Genomic DNA, 19,448 nt, shown 5'->3' on the forward strand with positions numbered 1-19,448 from the left:
ACCATCATTTTGGTCATTTAAATTGTGGCAGAACATCCCAAACTCTTTCTCAGTTCTATAGATAATTGTATAGTAGCATCACGCACCAATCTTAAATTGGGCAGCGTGTCTCCTGCTGTTCAATCTGTTTTGAAATTGTCTGGCTGAATCTTATCAATTGCTTTCTTAAATGAAATTGAGGCCCAGGTTTCAGCTCAAACAGACATCAGCCTGTGTTCTACAGCACTTTGGTTTAAAACTAACCCAAATTGGTAGTTCTTCCATTTAATCAGTTCTGATACTATTGAGGATACATTGCCCCTGATTTTAGACTTGAAAATTGCCCCAGGAATATATCCTCTGGAAGCTTCATGCCCCACAAAAGATAACATCTTACTCTTAACAATTCAGATATTTAGTTTAAGAAATTATGCAATTAATTAGACATAATTGCTTTTTATTGAGGTTGTCATGTCTCTGTATAAGATGCATTTAATATCTGGAGCTGAATCCAATCCTGCCAATCCCTGCACTTAACTAAAAGGACTCTAAAGCTTGATCAAAAGAATAATAATTTCTGTCTGAAAAGTCCCCATGCCATTTCTATATCCTTAAGAAAAGCCTTTTTTGAGGCATAAGGTAATATACCAAAATGGGAGAGGAGCCCAAATCCAGTTGGTTCTCTGTATTCAGCTTATTATTTTACTCTAAAAGACACACTTATTCAAATCTACTCCACTTGGACTTCTGTAGAGACATGTTACCATATGAGTGGGGAAGAGGAAATGGGCCGGTGAATTCTTTTTTTCCTACTTAGTATAAAAACATATATCTAGTATTCTATGTGAATATTTTTGTTTAAGGGAACTAAATTCCATTGTGTCTGTATTTAAAACAGTAAAGCTGGCATCAGTGAGATGTTTGAAGGACATCAGGGACCAATTACAGGCATCCACTGTCATGCTGCGGTTGGACCTGTAGATTTCTCTCATCTTTTTGTCACTTCTTCTTTTGACTGGACTGTAAAGCTTTGGACGACTAAGGTATCGAAATGGGTCAGATATATCTTTGTTTTCTAACCAGACTGGAGCAGTGGATGTGTCAATTTGTCTGAATAGCTACTTCATGAAAGCCAGTTGTGTAAATATTAAATCCAGTTTCTTGATACAAATTTTTGTCTATAACGTACTTTTTAGCGTCACCTCTGTAACACATCTTTGAAATGCAGCAGTGCAGTTATGTCTAAATGTAACGTGAACATTAAACATTTCAGCCTTTTCCCTTATCCATTTCATAAATGGGTGGAGAATTTTATGAGACTGTAAATCTCCATACTGCCTTTCATATGCACCCATTCAGGTTCTGTAGAGCTCAGATGCTTTCTGGCATATTATCATTTTGGGCATCATCAAATACATTGGGTTGAATTCACTGAAGGACTCCATACGTTCATGGAAAGGGTACCTTTGAACTCTCTGTGATTTATTTTAAAAACATTTTTACACTGTGTGTTTGCTACATGTTTCTCTTTGTTGCCAAATATATGAAGATAAAATAAAAGATATATTAAACATTGTCAGGTTTCACAATTTTTTGTAAGTACAGTTATTGAGGAAACCTAATTCGTCAAGTATGCTTATGTTAGAAATAAGGCTTGAACATTGACATATTTGTCATTAAGGTCATCCCAATCTCTAAGCGCATGACAAAAATTTGCTGTTCTTTGATTTCCAGCATCTGGATGTTCTAGTGCCCAAATGTTATCTTCCCTTATGGCATACCTTTCAAGGATTTTTTTAAAAAAAGTTTTATTTGCTCTTATTGTTTGTGAGCCGTGTTGCTTTCAAGATTTTATGTACAGCAGTGAAATCAAGGAAGTCTTCAACGAGATTGCTTTTATTACTGTCAGATATCTTGGTTGGGGAGAGTGCTTTTTTCACTGGAGCGGGAAACCTTGCATAATGTTAGGAACAAACCCTGCAAACACCTTCTATTAGATTCGAGTCCAGTTAGCAGCTTAAAGACCCATGAGATTCAAGTATCTGACAAAGGGTGCTTTGAGTTTCAAAAGCTCAACTCCCCAAAATCTTGTTGGTGCCAGTGATGATACTGGACTTGAATATGGCTGTTCTGCTGCAGACCTACACAGCTACCCTCTGAAACACATTTTGTGTTGCTGTGTTCAAAATTACATGGTATGTGTCAAGTGGTAGATGATCAAGTGCAATGCATGATGGTTATCCTCTAAATTTACCCAGTTATCTTAAAACGTTGAGGATTGTGAAAAATATGATCTATAAATGTGTTTTCCTTCCCCTTTGCCTTTCAGAATAACAAGCCCCTGTACTCATTTGAAGACAACTCAGACTATGTTTATGATGTGATGTGGTCACCCACCCACCCTGCCCTCTTTGCTTGCGTGGATGGAATGGGCAGGTTGGACCTGTGGAATCTCAACAATGATACAGAGGTAAGGCCAGTTATATTCAGTGTTCCAAAGCCAGCAAAAATCTTAGCCTTGGGAGCCCTGAATCGAGTGGAAAGGCAGCATAGAAATGTTGTAATATTAGCCATCTCTGAAGATTTTGTTCTTTAGTACCTTAAAGGAGTGCAAGTGTGGTATACGTACTCTCCCTCCCTACTCAGTTGATGGAAAAGAGCAACTCTGAAACTAGTGTATGGGAAGTCTTTTGCTCTCAAATTAAGCCTGGAGAGCAGCTGGCCCCTGTTCGTATAGGGAGGTCAGAGGTCCGTCTAAAGGGCAAGAAAAAAGAATGGCATTATATACCCTCCTCACTTGAACTGGTGTGCTGCTTCCTTCCTTTCCCCTGGCCCCAGAATTGGACAAGTTCAGCTCCTGTAGCTTTTTATCCCCCCCCCTCCCCAATCTCTTGACAACCAGTAGCTCATCATGCTACCCGAAGCAGACATTTGCCATATTGGACTATTACTGCACGAACCTGCACTTGAATCTCCTCTTAACACACAGGCTGTAGATCACCAGCAGTGCGCTGGGCACTAAGCAAAACCCAGAAGCAGCACTGTCACCAGGTTCTTTAGACAGCTGCACATTTGATGTGCTCCATTCTCTTTTTGCGCAGAACATCATTCACTCTTAGTCTGTGATGTATGGGTGAGGATTTGGGGTACCTATAATAAAGTAATTTCTGCCAGTGCATTTCAAGGTAAATATACACAGACAAGATCTTGTCCAAATGAAGAAAAAAATGTGACTGAGGCTGTCATCTTTGAAGAGTTGGAGCTCTAATTCCTATCATCATCCTGCATCTCATACCGGGTGTACCACAGAAATTTCAAATACTTAAATTGTAGAATATTTTCCCACCATATGTTATTTTGGCCGAAGAAACGGCTGACCAATGTTGTCCACGCAATGCTTTAAAATCTGGGGAAGTCAGAGGAGGAGAACTTCTGATGCAACTATAATGTTTGTTTTAAAACTGACACAGGTGCCAACAGCAAGCATCACTGTGGAAGGGAATCCTGCTCTTAATCGCGTAAGGTGGACCAATTCAGGTCGTGAAATTGCCGTTGGAGATTCTGATGGACAAATAGTGATTTATGATGTGGGAGAGGTAGGTAACTTCATTTTAAAATTACAGCCACATGCAATGTGCTCTGAATTATTTTACTTTGTTCAGATAAAAGGCACATTTTCAGACCCGCTTTTCACAGCTCAAGAATGCATAGCTGTGCATCCAAATAACAGCATGTTTGGCATTCAAAGAGAGCCATTTATTATCATGAATGCAATTTTCAGTGTAGTGGTGGTGAGCACCATGGTCAGCAACTAGTTTTATTGCACAATCCATTCAAAAAAGGAATGTGTAAAGTTGGGGTATACATTTGGTATAAACCGAATTGAATAAATAGCCCAAAAATACCTTATTGTATTTTTCAGGTATTACTTAAGCCGAATACAGATCTAAATGCCCTTAAATGCCCTTTTTTTCCTGCATGCCTTTTGCAAGCAGTGAGTCTTGAAGCATTGAGTTCACCCAGGAGGCTGTCTGGTGAACTTACCCCTTAGGACTTGGGCATGGCTTGGAGAATGCATTTAAAAGGACCACATCCCTTTACATGCCTTTTTTCCCTCCACTGGAAACAATGGGGGGTGGGAGCACCATCTTCTAGGCCTCATAGAATTGGATCCCCTGGTCGAATCTTTTTGAAAGTTGGAAAACGGTTTGAGGAGAGGCACCAGCAGCTATGCTGCAAATTTGGTGCCTCTACATTAACAAACAGCCCCCCTGAGCCCCAGATACCCCCAGATCGATTCTCCATTATAGCCTATGGGGAATGGTCCCCAATCCTTCCCAGGGTATAATGGAACAAAAAAAATCAACAGTCCCAGTTATTTCCCAAATCCCAATACCATACCAATATTGGGATCAGAAAATGCCAATTTTCAGGTTTAGTTTACCCAACCCTGAAAAATGCCGTTCCCCAGCTGGCCTGCAGCCAGAGCCCACTGACACCAATGCAGCTCATTCACACGGCTTCTCATGCGAAGGTCAGCAGTTGGTGAGGGACCAATGACAATAATCAGAAGAGTAGATCTGCCCTAGACCACCAGTTGCCCTGCCTCTTTAGGATGGATTCCAATGTAATTGTGGCCAAATCCAGTCATCTGTTGGTAGAGGGTAAACAAATAGGTGTCCCCTACAAAGAACTCTATTTGAAATGCATAAGACAATAGCTACTTGAGTGGGTTATTTGTAATTATTATTTTTGTGGCTTTTGCTCTTCTGTTTCTGTTCCTTGCTATTGCAGAAGTTTATTTTTTGTAATTGGGAAGACTTTCCTCTATTATCCGTTTATGTTGAGATCCAAATAGTGGGAAATCTTGAACATGAACATATGAAACTGCCTTATACTGAATTAGACCCTTGGTCCATCAAGTCAGTATTGTCTACTCAGACTGGCAGTGGCTTTCCAGGGTCTCAGCTGAGGTTTTTCACACCTATTTGCCTGGACCCTTTTTAGTTGGAGATGCTGGGGATTGAACCTGGGACCTTCTGCTTGCCAAGCAGATGCTCTGCCACTGAGCCACCATTCCTCCCAGACTCAGTAGACTGTCCCCTCAGTTGACTGTCCCATAAATCATGGTGGCCTTGGAGCAGAATGTGCTCATGTTGGATCTCCTCACATTTCCTCTGCTTTACATCTTAACATGAGATGACACAGAATTCACTTGATAAGGAAACTGAACTAGCCCCAATTATGACAATACTGGTTCCCTTCAAGCTATTTCAGAACTTAAGGTACGTTTTGGCTAGGGTGAGACTGACTTACCCAAGGTCCATGACTCATTCATTGGCTTTGAAATTTGAGTCTGGTTTTCTTGCACCCAGTTCCATCATGTTGACTCTTTCACAATACGTGACCAATGACTTAATATGCTTATGCTTCCTAATGATCCTCTATAACTGTGTTTCTCCGCAGCAAATTGCTGTTCCACGGAATGATGAATGGACACGTTTTGGCCGAACGTTAGCAGAAATTAATGCCAACAGAGCCGATGCAGAAGAGGAGGCAGCGACTCGAATTCCTTCTTAGAGAGGATCTAGTAGTGAATTGGGGAGTGGGTTAGCGAGGGCTTCAGAGTAGTCACATATGTTAGCCTGCAGCAGAAAGTGAAGATGAAATGGCAAATGGCGGATTTGACGCACTTATATAAAGATCACTGAAGCAGATCTTGCTGAATTGCTTTTTACTAGCAGAAGTATCCAGTCTTAATCCGCCTGGTGTAACGTATTACTTAAATCTTAACTTGACAAGGAACATGTTCTACTGAAACACTAACAGCATTGTATATTTAAAGTTACTTGGGCTGTCCCAGTTTTCAGCGGCATAGAATTATTTCTGAAAAATTAATTTATGTACATTTCTAAACAAGAGCCGTCCTCAGTTAAACTGACGGGCTGTGCAATGAACATCGGTCTCTAAAAATATGTCATGGTTATAGTGCTCAAACTGCTTAAGTTATGCATGCATCTCTTCACAGTAACCTTTATCCTAATTATTCCACAATAGGCTCCAGGCTACGGTGGTAGGTCATGTACGTGAATAAAAATATGTACAACATTTTCAAATTGTTTAGTGATAGAAACTTTCTACACCGACTAGATACTTTGGACTTCTTTTTTTGTTAAATCTGTGCCATTTAGGTAAGAATTCTTTATAAATAAACATTACATGACCTTTTTCTCACGAGCACTGGTCTTAAAGACTCTTTTTTTGTCCAAGAGCTGTTGTTGCCAGTCATTTATACAGATGAGGTACCATGTTGCAGGATGTATTGGAGCTGGACTTGCTGCTGCCTTTCGTCTGTTCTGTATTCCTCAGGTAGTTTTAGTAAGAACAATGTGTGCATAACCCTAGCTACGTGCTTTTAATCATCAAGGGAAGTAATATAGCTGCAAGAAGCGATTATCGGGAGACAATATGAATCAGTGCCACAATGCTGGGAGGGAAGGGGGGTGGGGGTTATTACTTCATTCTAATAATCTCCTCTCCTTCTTTAAGATCTGACAAAGAAATGAGGCAGATGCTGATATTTTGTCTGCATTTTTCCCTATTAAGAATTAAGCAACTGGAGGGCGTTTTTCATAAGAGAAATGGAGCAGGGACAGAGGCATAATGCCTCCTTAAACAGTAAGAACTTAAGGGGCGCCTAGTGGTCCAACTAATCAAGTTTCATGCACTGCCCATCCAGTTGCCTTGGAGGATCAACAAATGAAGCATAAAGGCTAAGCTCCCTCCTCTAGTGTTGCCTCCTAGCACTGGGTTTCAAAGGTTTCCTGCCTCTGAGTATAGAGGTTTCCTTCATTCACCATGTTTAAAAGCCATTGATGGACCTGTCCTGTATGAAATCTGACTATGCTTGTCATCACTGTGTCTGCTTGCAGCAAATCCCACAAATTAATAACTCACTGAGTGCCCCAGTTCCAATCCATATTTCCCATCCCACCCTGCAGGTATTTTTCATTGAGGACATTTTTATCCTGCCCTTCCTCCAAGGAACTCAGATGGTGTCCATGATTCTTCCATCCTCTGTTTATCTTCCCAACACCATTCTGCTGAGGCAATGTGATTGGCCCAAGGTCCCCCAATGAACTTCATGGCCAGCGTGGGGGTCTTGAGCCTTGGCCTCCCAGCTCCTCCTCCACCCCCCTAACCCCTACACCATGCTTGCACCTAAACTACATTAGTGTTGTATTGTTTATACTCTGGCTTTCTCACTGAGACTCAAGGCAGATTGCATAGCGTAAATCAATGCAATCAATGGGATGATTGGTCTCAAATGTCGCATGTAATTCAGCCCTCTATCTTTATGGCAATAACTTTAAAAGTTGAGTTAATTTACCTGAACCATACATCATTCTGAAGTTGCCTTCCTCTTTTGCTGTATTCATTTTATCTAAATGCTTCCATCATATGTCTTTATATTTTTAAATATGGATTTATTTCCTGGATTAGCATATTGTATAGCAGTACTTGATTTAGAGTTTTCTGCTTGCTACTTTCTTGATTTAGTTGATTTTAATGTATCAGAAACATATAATTGCCCATAGAGTTGTGCGGTTGTTTGGTTCCAGTGATCCATCAGTGGAAGGTGCTGACATGTGGATCTTTCCTTTGTTCCCCCCGATTTCAGCAGTCCCTTCTAATTCCTGAACCTTGGTTTTTGTGGTCACAGGACCCCAAGCATCTAATTGCCACATGGATCAGGGAGTTGCACTGAAAGGAGGAAAGGAGCAAAATCTTCTCCTCTTCCCTTTCCAGGGTCCTGCTCAGTAGTAGAACATCTGCTTGGCAAGCAGAAGGTCCCATCTCCAATCCTAGGTATCTCCATTTAAAAGGATCTGGCAGAAGGTGATCCATAAAATCTATGCCTGAGACTCGAGAGGGGCTGCTGCTCAGAGCAGCCAATATTGACCTTGCTAAACTCATGGTGTGACTCTGTATGAGTTAGCTTCACAGGTTCCCTTTTCTAGAAGGGAACGTGAGCCTTGCTGTGCAGGGAAGAGCAGGCTAGAAATCAAATCAATACAAGGGTAGCTCAGCTGATGGAGGCAGGAGTGATTTCACCATCTCTCTCCTCTACAGCACCCCCTCTCCACACTCACATGGAGCTATTAGACAAAATGTAAGAGCCACATAGAATAAACGTCAGATGCTTGAGAGAGGAAGGAAGGAAGGAAAATAGATGGGAGGAGGGGGAGGAGAGAAAGCAACTTTAAACATTCTCCAAGCCGCTGGCTTGGTGAAGAGATTTGAAGAGACAAATGCCTTCTCCAAGTCAGCCAACGAGGGCTTTGAGAGCCACACAATGTGTGTGAAAGAGTCTCGTGTGGTTTCTGAGCCACAGTTTGGCTGCTGCTGTATTAGATCATGCAGTTCCTAGGATCCCAAGAGTCAGACTTCCAGGGGTCAAAGGGACCTTGGCAGGAAGGTGAACACACCCAAAATCTGCATTCACCAGCATTTTCCATTGATGGATTGCTGGACCCAACCCTGTAATTTTGAGATGTAGGTCACAATGTGCTTCTTTCTTAATTATTTGAAAGCAGTCTGTTGGGTGTCCAGTTGGAGTTGTAAAAACTGAATCCCACTGATAAAGCTTGTTGGTATAGCAGTCAATGACATCTAATAAATGGTGTGATTTTTATTTTTTTTTAAAAAAAACACAAATCTTCAGCACTCTGTTAAGAGGATAAGGTTTTCCATTGTGACAGTGTTTAGTACAGCCGTTGTTGTATCTCCTGCCTGAAATGTTAGGCTTAGCAGTATTGACATGCATGGCAAATTGCTTATATCAAAAACGATAGTTTGGCAGTCTGACATGCTTCCTTTTGAATGCATGAAAGTGCATTAGGTACTCCAGCTACACTCGATAAACTGTACAAAATGTCTGTATAATTTTCAAACTTCTCGTTTCACATGCCTGCACCCCATACTGTGTATTCATCCGCCTTGATTACTCTAGCTTTGGACTGGCATTATAGCCCCTGCCCTAATCTGAAGGGGATGCTTCTTTCCATCAGGGCCTTTCCCTGGTGTTCCAGACTCCACCCTCCTTTGGTTATAAGACATGTCTGCTTCTCTTATCATATGCTTAAACAATAACTACTTTGGCTTCTCTGAGCCCACATAGTTGTCTTTTTATTGTTGGGCAATGGAGTTTAGAAACCTTAATGTTTTCACAGGCTCATTTTTCCCAGACTCTATTGGCCTAGTATTAGCGTTTGTTATTTGTCTTTAAATGGAGCCCTTGCTTTCCTTTTTACTCCCTTTGGGAGGAGCATGGCAGTAAAGGAAACACCTTCTTGGCCTCTTTTTGTCCCCCACTTATCATTCGTTGTTAAAATCCACTGAGTTTATAAACGTGCTCTTTTTCCTTGTCGTAGTGACTGCTTTCAATACTTCTTTCCTTGCTCAGCTCGTTTTTGCACTCCCATTTTAGCTTCCATATCTCCTGCAGTTTCTTTTCAAACGTCCAAGTGATGTTCTGTAAACTTGGGTCTTGGACTTGGTTATGCTTTTCTAATTGCCGCTGTCATCGTTTCATTTCTAAAAATTGTATCCGTATGGGAGGGGAGGGATCATGGGCCAGTGATAGAACATCTGCTTGGCACGCAGAAGGTCCCTGGTAGGGTGATATGAAGGCCCTGTGACCTTGGAGAGCCGCTGCCAGTCTGACATTGATGGGCCAATCCAGTATAATGCAGCATAAGGTGTTTCTGTCTCTACAACAGTTGAGAACGGCTGCAGATTCAGTTCTAACGTCACTTGCTCGTGCTTCTTCATCTACCACATAGAAATTGACGCTGAGCAGGATGTTCACTTGGCTGGCATTATGTTCTGCCTCTCTCACCATCACCACCTGGCTCCTATTGAGGCTAGATGGTGGAAACCAGGAAAAATATACTTTATCAAAGATCTTTTTTCAAAAACAACCCCATTATCTTACCGCTCACTTTCAAGATCCTCTCCTTAAGTATCCACTGCAACTCTCTGTTGGTTTATTTTGGCAGCTAGCCTATTCCCCTCTCCGGGACACCCTCTTATTATGGGAGTGATTGTAAGAGTCTTTATTCCCAAACCACCTGCCCTACCACTGCAAGGAGCTTTTGTATTCCCTTTCCTTGATACAACAATAGACTACGTAGTCTGTTAAACCGGTTGGCATGGTCCAAATAATGCTGCTGCTTTCTCAGCCATGCATAAGAGAACCACCAGAGGTTCTCACTTGCCCGCACTCCTTCCGTCTTTGGTACAATTCCCTCCAGCCCCTTCCTCTTGGTCACTGTAATTTCATATTAAGACTATCAGTTTAAGCCAGGTTCCCCCAAATCCATGGTGTGCAAACCCACTTCAAGCCATGGCTCTGATTTCAGCAGCGATTAATGTGGATTCTGATCATCAGTGCATTTTCCAGTGATGGACAGGAATCTCTAGGTCATAGGCCAACCCCCTCCAGCCTCATTGAGCAAGGGTTGAATAAAACAAAAGGCCAGTGCCAGCTTTAACATTTATTTCTGTACGGGTGTTGATGAGTCATCCAGCTCATTTCTTCTAGGCATAAATGTTAAGCCACTGCCCTTTGGTTTTACTTTGCTACAAGGGACAAACATGGCTGCCTCTTTGCAGTGGGCAAGGCTTGCACACAGTGGAGGGAAAAGTCTGTCAAATCCTTAGCAAATTACTCTAATTACAAGTATCGTGATTTTTCTGAGTGTCAAATTCCTGCGACCACCTTAGGGAATCTGTCCATGCAATGATGCATTGTTAGAAAGGGAGGGATCATGGATCAGTTGTGGAGCTTCTGCTTGGCATGCAAGGTCCCAGGTTCAATCCCCAGGGTTGCCAGGCCTGCCCTGACCGCTGGAAGGGGATAGAGGGGTAGGGTTGCCAGATGCAGGTTCTGAAGTTCCTGGAGATTTGGTGGAGCCTGGGGAGGGCAGGGCCTCCAAGGAGTACAGTCCCCTAGAGTCCATCCTCCAATGCATCCATTCTCTCCAGGGGAACTGACCTCTGCAGTTTGTAGATGAGCTGTAATTCCAAGGGATTCCACTGGCATCCCTATCTTCAGTTAAAAGGTGTTGTGAAACTCCTCTGCCTGAGACCCTGGAGAGCTGCTGCCAGACAATTCTGACAGCGATGGACCAATGGTCTGATTCATTCTAGTTTGGTGTAATGGTTAAGTGCGTGGACTCTCATCTGGGAGAACCGAGTTTGATTCCCCACTCCTCCACTTGTAGCTGCTGGAATGGTCTTGGGTCAGCCATAGCTCTCATAGGAGTTGTCCTTGAAAGAGCAGCTTAAGAGATCTCTCAGCTCCACCAGGGCGTCTGTTGTGGGGGAAGACAATAAAGGAGATTGTAAGCTGCTCTGAGACTCTGATTCAGAGAGAAGGGTGGGGTATAAATGTAGTCTTTTTCTTCTAAAGCAGTTTCATTTGTTCAGTAGCTAATGCCAAATAGTGTATATAACTTAGCTATATTTTGTTTACTGAAGAGAGATACCATCAACATTTTATAGGCAAGCGTTCTAACTGGTACAAATCATGTTAAAAGTATCTTACCCATGAGCCAGATCAGTAATACAGAAGACTGCAGAGCAGAGAAAGCTGGAAAGTTCCAGAATTATTGTGGCTCCTAAATCACTCTGATTCAACATGTCTTCTCTTCAGCTTTTGCTTTTTTTTTTTAACCTAGAGCCCCTTTGGGGAGAAAATCATTAAAGGGAAGAATAATTCATGTTGGGCAATGTAAGAGCAAAGTTCCATTGTCTGCAACAACAAAAGCATCATTGCTAGAGATGGAAATATTACAAGTGAAGACAGCCAAAAACAACAATTATAAAACACATCAACAAAGCAAAGCATGAAAAGCAAAAGATCTTCTTCGTGGTCTCTGTGCAGTCCCACACATGGGTTTTCCCGTCAGGACGAACCCTACCTCGGAGATTTTAAAAGCTAGCCTAGGCGTTATTTTTGGCGCGCACTCCCTTCCGTCCTGGGGAGCAGGCATCCACTGCGCATGCCTGGAACGGGAGGGAGGCGCCCCACCCAGCCAGTTTCTTTCCAACCGTCGCCCGGGATAGTCTTACCTCGTTGCGCTCCTCTTTTACCTCAGATCCTAGCCTTCGCTTCTTCGTCGTTTCCTCTCTTTTGTTCCATTTTCCTCTTTATATTCTTATACTCTTCATTATTCTTCAAAAAAAAAAAAAAAATATATATCTTTCCTGCTTTTACCTCAGACCTCCCTTCCCCTACCCCCCCTCCCCCCCCGGGCGTATGGAAGGAAGGGATAGTAGAATAACCTTTAAAAGGTGTTCGCGTTGTAGGGCAAAAATCCCTACATCGGACGGACATTCACTTTGTTTATTTTGCCTGGGAGAAGCCCATAAAGTAGACGCCTGTGCGCATTGCCTTCAATTCGGCAAACAGGCGCGGAAAAACAGGGCCGCTAGACTGAGAAGTCATCTTATGGAGTCTGTGCTTCACCCTGAAATGTCGCAATCCTCTACTACAAGTAAGTCGCCTCCCCTTCTGTCTCCCCAAGGGGACGGCGCAAGGTCGGCAGCTTCAGTGGCCACTGTTCCCAGCAAGCATAAGCCCGGCGATGCCGCGAAAACCGGCGACGGCGCGAAGACGTCACAACAAACGGTCGCGCCTATTAAATTGAAAACTGGGAAGCACACCAAGAAACACAAGCACTCCGAGCCGAAGGGCCCGAAGGATTCGAGAAAACCTACCGACCCGAAGGAACCGAAAAAATCTACCGACCCGAAGGACTCGAAAAAACCTACCGCTCCGAACAAACCTTCGGAACAACACCAGTCTGACATACGTTGTGACCCGTCCACACCCGGATCCGATACCCAGGAAGCGGCCACTCCGCTTACGGACTCACCGCATCAGCAGACGGAGGAAGTTATCCCGGTTCCGTCCCGATCCCCTTCTTTGCAAGGATCCATACCAGACCCTTCGCTGGAGAAGATCCGAGACCCGCTGCAGTGGACTCAACAACACATCAACCCCAGATCGTTCCGCGATATGTCGAATCCCATCCAATATAGACACGATGCTCATCGCTACTTTGATACTCATCGATTCCCAGCCAGATCTCCGAGCATCGAGAGACATCGGTACCATCATACACGTTTCCCGGAGAGATCCCCTAGCAGGGGGAGGGACCGCTATCGCTACAACCCGAGATCTCGGTCTCCATCCATGTCCCCGAGAAGACGCTACTACACCTCGAGGTCTCCATCAATGGATTCCCATCAATGCTGCGGTTACCACCACTCTCGGTACCGTGCAGATCACCACAGGAACCAATCCAAGGAAGCAACTCCCGTCCAACGGAGTAAGCAGCCAACGAAACAGCCATCTCCGACTCCTTCCACTTCGACCTCTAAACCTAAGAACACGAGTCCAACCAGACCGGACCCGCAAGCACCCGAACCTGACAACTCCGATGTCGAATCCGACGCGTCATCGGACTCGATGCAATCGATGTCCTCTCCTGGATCCCCAGCTTCAGATATTGCAAAGCCTGCAGATTTGTCACCATCCGACGGAGCCAAAACATATCTGGACTTGGTTGCAAACATGGCTTCTGCTCTTAATGTAAAGCTGACATCGGACGCGCCCAAGGTCACGGATGTAGTTCACGATTTGGTCCATTCGGACCTACCTGCCGGTTCCTTTCTGCCAATGCTTCCGGTGCATCTAGATGCCATTAAAGAAGCCTGGGACAAGCCGGCATCTATTCCTCCCACGTCAAAGCGCATCGAATCCCTATACAAGATCCAAGCTACGGAGTCGAAGTTTCTTTTCAGTCACCCGGCTCCGAACTCGATGATAGTCCACTCTTCCTCCAAATCGAAGCAGACTCGTCATCCTGTACCCCCGGAGAAGGAGGGCAGGAAATTGGACACACTGGGAAGGAAGATGTATTCCATCTCCACAGCAAACGCCAAAATCAACAATTATTTGGCATATTTTGCTGCTTACTCCCACAATCTGTCCTCCCAACTGGGCACGCTTGTCTCGGCTCTACCAGAACCTGCTCAAAAACAGGCATGCACATTATTACAGGAGCTCAATAGAGTCTCCAAACAACAGATAAATACCATTCGTCACTCCGTGGGATGCACCTCCAAGGCGATGGCTGCCTCCATTGCCTTGAGAAGGCACGCCTGGCTTCGCTCCTCTTCCCTACAACCCGACATTAAATTTAAAATCGAAGATCTCCCTTTCGACGGCCAAGGCCTTTTTAATGCCACGACAGACGACATACTCACCACAGTCGACGACAGCCGCAAACGGGCAAAAAGACTTGGTGTGACCCAACAGCAACAGCAGGGCTACAAAGCCAGACCATGGAAGCCAATGCCATTCAAACGCTCCAGGTCCCCTCGACAATCGGAATACTGGAAGCGTAAGGCTCCACCGTCTAAGCAACCTTTTACCCAGCGGCAGCAAAGACCACAACAACCTAAAAAGACTGCAACTGCATCCAAGCAGTCTCTTTGACTCTCCACCTCTGCCACCTCACAACACTTCCAGACTCCTACCGTTCTACGAGAACTGGAAGTTAATTACCACAGACAAATGGGTCCTGAATATCATTTTAAGAGGTTATTCAATAGAGTTTCATTCTCCCCCTGCAAGACACCACTTTGTTGCAACCCCTCCATCCCCTCCCCTCCAAGAAGAGATCATCACTCTTATGGCCAAGGCGGCCATAGAACCTGTCCCAGATCAGTACCATCGGACAGGCTTCTACTCCCGGTACTTTCTAGTCCCCAAGAGGGATGGAGGTCAGCGCCCGATTTTGGACCTCAGGGCTCTCAACAAGTTCATCCACCACAGAAAATTCAGGATGGTCACCCTCCAATCCATCTTGCCCCTAATCCCTCAAAATGCTTGGATGGCGCTGGTAGACTTACAGGATGCCTATTTTCACCTAACAATCCATCAAGGCCACAGAAAGTTCCTGAGATTTGCCGTGGGAAACAGACATTATCAGTTTCGAGCGCTTCCGTTCGGACTCTCCACAGCACCCAGGACTTTTACAAAGTGTATGGCGGTGGTCGCTGCATACCTCAGACAGCGCGGAATTGCAACTTACCCATACATAGACGATTGGCTCCTTGTGGGGCCTTCAAGGCCACAACTGGAAAAAGACATTGCTATAACCCTTGCACTCTTAGCAGACCTGGGTCTCCAAGTCAACCAGCAAAAATCGAATTTAATCCCCTCACAGGACATTCAATTCATAGGGGCTCGCCTCTGCACCACGGACCACAGGGCGTACCTCCCAACAGACAGAATAGCCTCTATTCACACACTAGCCACAGAAATCATGCAACAGCCAAAACAGACAGCTTTCACCATTCAACGCATGTTAGGACTCATGGCAGCGACAACGGCGGTTCTACCACATGCAAGACTCCGTATGAGGCCCCTACAAATCTGGTTTGTTCGTGCATATCGTCCCCAACGCCAATCTCAACAAACCCTCCTAACTGTCCCAAACAACATCCTTCCCTCTCTGGGATGGTGGACAGTTCGAAATCATTTGCTGACAGGCATGCCATTCTTAAGACCAAGCCCGTCAGCGGTAGTCACAACAGATGCATCAAGGTGGGGCTGGGGAGCCCATCTAAACACCCTCTCAGTCCAGGGGCAATGGACGCCATACGAACAGTCGCTCCATATCAACTGCCTGGAGCTCTTAGCCGTCCACAGAGCTCTGAAATCATTCCTGCCAACTCTTCACGGCCGTCACGTTCAAATAGCGTCCGACAACGTGGCGACTGTGTTCTATATAAACAGGCAAGGAGGGACTGCATCTACCCGTCTTTGCAAGCGAGCAATGCACCTCTGGCACTGGAGTATCGCGCATCAGATCCATCTCACTGCAGTACATCTCCCCGGTGCCCAGAACACACAAGCGGACACATTGAGCAGGTACCTCATCAACGACCACGAGTGGTCACTCCACAGGCAATACCTTCTACCAGTGTTCCAGAAATTCGGAACACCATCAATAGATGTGTTTGCTGCACCAGACAATGCACAATGTGCTCTCTTTTTTATGAGAGGTCCGCCCTCACCACAATCTGCAGGGGATGCCTTCATTCAGAGATGGACGGGTCCATTACATTTCCTCTTCCCACCGTTTCCACTGATAACACGATCAATACAGAAAATTCAACTGGACAATACAAATTGTATTCTAATCACACCGTGGTGGCCTCGCCAACCATGGTTCACAACGCTCCTTTTCCTATCGGACAATACTTACCATCACTTCCCCCGGGCCAAGAATCTCCTCTCGCAACAGAGCGGCAGGGTTCTTCATCACGACCCGGACAGACTCCGCTTGACAGCTTGGAGGATACTTTCTCAGAATTCCCTGAGGGAGTGAGAAACGTCCTATTAAATGCACGAAAACCATCAACGAGAAAGTCATATTCCATGAAATGGAAAAGATTTTCCATCTACGCAACCAAGCATAACTTTAAACCTTTGTCTGCCTCTATGCCTCAAATCTTGGCCTATACATTGTCATTATCTGAAAAGGGGCTAACTCATTCGTCTTTAAAGGTGCACCTGGCAGCAATCTCAGCTTTTCACCCTCACATACAAGGACGGTCTGTATTCTCACACCCCGCTGCGAAATCCTTCTTGAAAGGAATTTTACACCTGCATCCACCATCACGACAACTGTACCCCAGTTGGAGTTTATCTCTAGTATTAAGCCAGCTAATGAAACCACCTTTTGAACCCATGGCTTCAATCCCTTTGCATCTCCTCTCGTGGAAAACGGCGCTGCTAGTCGCACTTACCTCCGCTAAAAGAGCCAGCGATATTTGTGCGTTTAGAGCAGACACGCCTTACACCATTTTTCATCACGATAGGGTAGTGTTACGACCAGATCCTACCTTCTTGCCTAAGGTAGTATCCACGTTTCACCTCCACAGGGTCACAACTTTACCCGCTTTCTTTCAACGTCCTACAGATAAGGGCCAAGAAGCCCTACACTGCCTAGATGTTAGACGGGCACTCGCCTATTACATAGATAGAACAGCATCATTCAGGAAGGACTCCAGACTCTTTGTGGCCTATGGACGGCACAATAAAGGACAAAAGATATCTCCTCAGAGACTTTCGAAATGGTTGGTTGCTGCTATAAAGCTGTGTTACAGACTAGCAAAGCAGCCGGTTCCAACTACACTACGAGCTCACTCTACAAGAGCTTTGTCAACATCATCTGCCTTAGCCAGAGGGGTCTCCATGGAAGACGTCTGCGCTGCCGCCGCCTGGTCTTCCACCTCGACCTTTGCTATGCACTACGCTCTGGACGTTCGTGCTAGGCAAGATGCCTCCTTTGGACAGGCAGTACTCCGCTCTATCTTCGACTAAGATACGATCTGGATCCGGTAAGTACCAACTTACCTTGGAGTCCAATACTTGCTTGACTGATTTGCATTAACATTGCATTAATTTTTCTCTCCTACTCTAGTGCCAGCACCCACCACCGTGCAGTTCAGCTTATCAGTCACCCATGTGTGGGACTGCACAGAGACCACGAAGAAGATAAACAGGTTACTCACCTGTAATTGATGATCTTCGAGTGGTCATCTGTGCAGTCACACACGCCCGCCCAACCATCCCCGCTGCTGGCCACTGGTACTCTGCAACCGCTCATCTACTATATCGGCGGCGGGGAAAGAAACTGGCTGGGTGGGGCGCCTCCCTCCCGTTCCAGGCATGCGCAGTGGATGCCTGCTCCCCAGGACGGAAGGGAGTGCGCGCCAAAAATAACGCCTAGGCTAGCTTTTAAAATCTCCGAGGTAGGGTTCGTCCTGACGGGAAAACCCATGTGTGTGACTGCACAGATGACCACTCGAAGATCATCAATTACAGGTGAGTAACCTGTTTTTACAGTTGTTTCTTACATGCTTAAAAGGTGTTTCAGGACAATACAACCCCCTGCACCAATACAATTACTATACATCTAACCTGGTTACAATTTCTGCATGTCGAATTATTCCTTGATTAGCTTTGTTGTTGCATTTTAAATGAGTCTTTTACATTGTCTTAATTTGTAATATTTCCATTTTCCAGCAAATATGTTTCATTTCGCCTTCAACTACTTTTTTTCCATTGTTCCTTAAGCCAAACTTGTATTCTTCTGTATCCATTTTGATAACTTTTGGTTTGATATATATGGAGCTATTCTTTTCAAATTGTGATTCTGTACTTCTGTGAGAATTTCTCTTGACTGTACTCTTGATTTAAAAAAAAAAAAAACAAGATTTAATGTTGGAGCATTGACATGCACAATTCCAGAAATCAAATCAGCCAGTATCATTATGCCCCTGTATAAATCGATGGTGCGGTCTCATTTGGAGTACTGTGTGCAGTTCTGGTCGCCGCACCTCAAAAAGGATATTATAGCATTGGAGAAAGTCCAGAGAAGGGCAACTAGAATGATTAAAGGGCTGGAGCACTTTCCCTATGAAGAAAGGTTGAAACGCTTGGGACTCTTTAGCTTGGAGAAACGTCGACTGCGGGGTGAAATGATAGAAGTTTACAAGATAATGCATGGGATGGAGAAAGTAGAGAAAGAAGTACTTTTCTCCCTTTCTCACAATACAAGAACTCGTGGGCATTCGATGAAATTGCTGAGCAGAAAGGTTAAAACAGATAAAAGGAAGTACTTCTTCACCCAAAGGGTGATTAACATGTGGAATTCACTGCCACAGGAGGTGGTGGCGGCCACAAGTATAGCCACCTTCAAGAAGGGTTTAGATAAATATATGGAGCACAGGTCCATCAGTGGCTATTAGCCACAGTGTATGTGTGTATATAAAAATTTTTGCCACTGTGTGACACAGAGTGTTGGACTTGATGGGCCGTTGGCCTGATCCAACATGGCTTCTCTTATGTTCTTATGTAAGTCTCATAAACTTTAAGACCACTTTGCACATATACAGTTTTTTAAAAATGGCACTAGGCATTTTCAGAGTAACCCAAAGGCTTTCTCATTTTATTCAGTGTACCCCTCCAGTCAACCTATTGGCCCCTGGTTGTTGTCGTTGTCTGCGTATGTTTATTATTGTATTAAATATTTTATATAAATTTTTATATATATGCATTTTAAATGCTGTTTTAAATATTTTTATACCTTGATGTGCCACCCCTTATTTGGGTGGGAAAGTGGCATATAAATGTTTTAAGAGGTGTGATCATACTACTGTAGGAAAAGGACTATCTAGTTGGCACAGGTTTTCTTGCTATCTCACCATTTTTACACCTCTTCATCCCCAACAGTGGATGCCAAAAGGAACACTGATCTCCTGTTTAAAAGGCTGCTGCCCATCAGGTAGAAAACCAAAGAAATGAGGCTTCTACACCA

The 19,448-nt window shown here is 44.4% G+C and overlaps 1 protein-coding gene across 4 annotated transcripts in view; it reads left to right on the forward strand.

Annotated features, from left to right (window-relative positions):
- Positions 1–6,216, forward strand: part of DYNC1I2 (dynein cytoplasmic 1 intermediate chain 2) — a 47,786-nt gene extending 41,570 nt beyond the window's left edge. For all 4 annotated transcript variants that reach the window (XM_060256946.1, XM_060256948.1, XM_060256947.1 and 1 more), the window contains 4 exons: positions 878–1,022; positions 2,309–2,449; positions 3,450–3,575; positions 5,446–6,216. In XM_060256946.1, the coding sequence (XP_060112929.1) occupies positions 878–1,022; positions 2,309–2,449; positions 3,450–3,575; positions 5,446–5,559 (526 nt within the window). In that variant the 3' untranslated portion in view covers positions 5,560–6,216. The remainder of the gene's footprint in view (positions 1–877; positions 1,023–2,308; positions 2,450–3,449; positions 3,576–5,445) is intronic.
- Positions 6,217–19,448: the final 13,232 nt, after the last annotated feature.

The sequence above is a fragment of the Heteronotia binoei genome, chromosome 16 (genome assembly GCF_032191835.1).
Source record: "Heteronotia binoei isolate CCM8104 ecotype False Entrance Well chromosome 16, APGP_CSIRO_Hbin_v1, whole genome shotgun sequence".
NCBI lineage: Eukaryota > Metazoa > Chordata > Lepidosauria > Squamata > Gekkonidae > Heteronotia > Heteronotia binoei.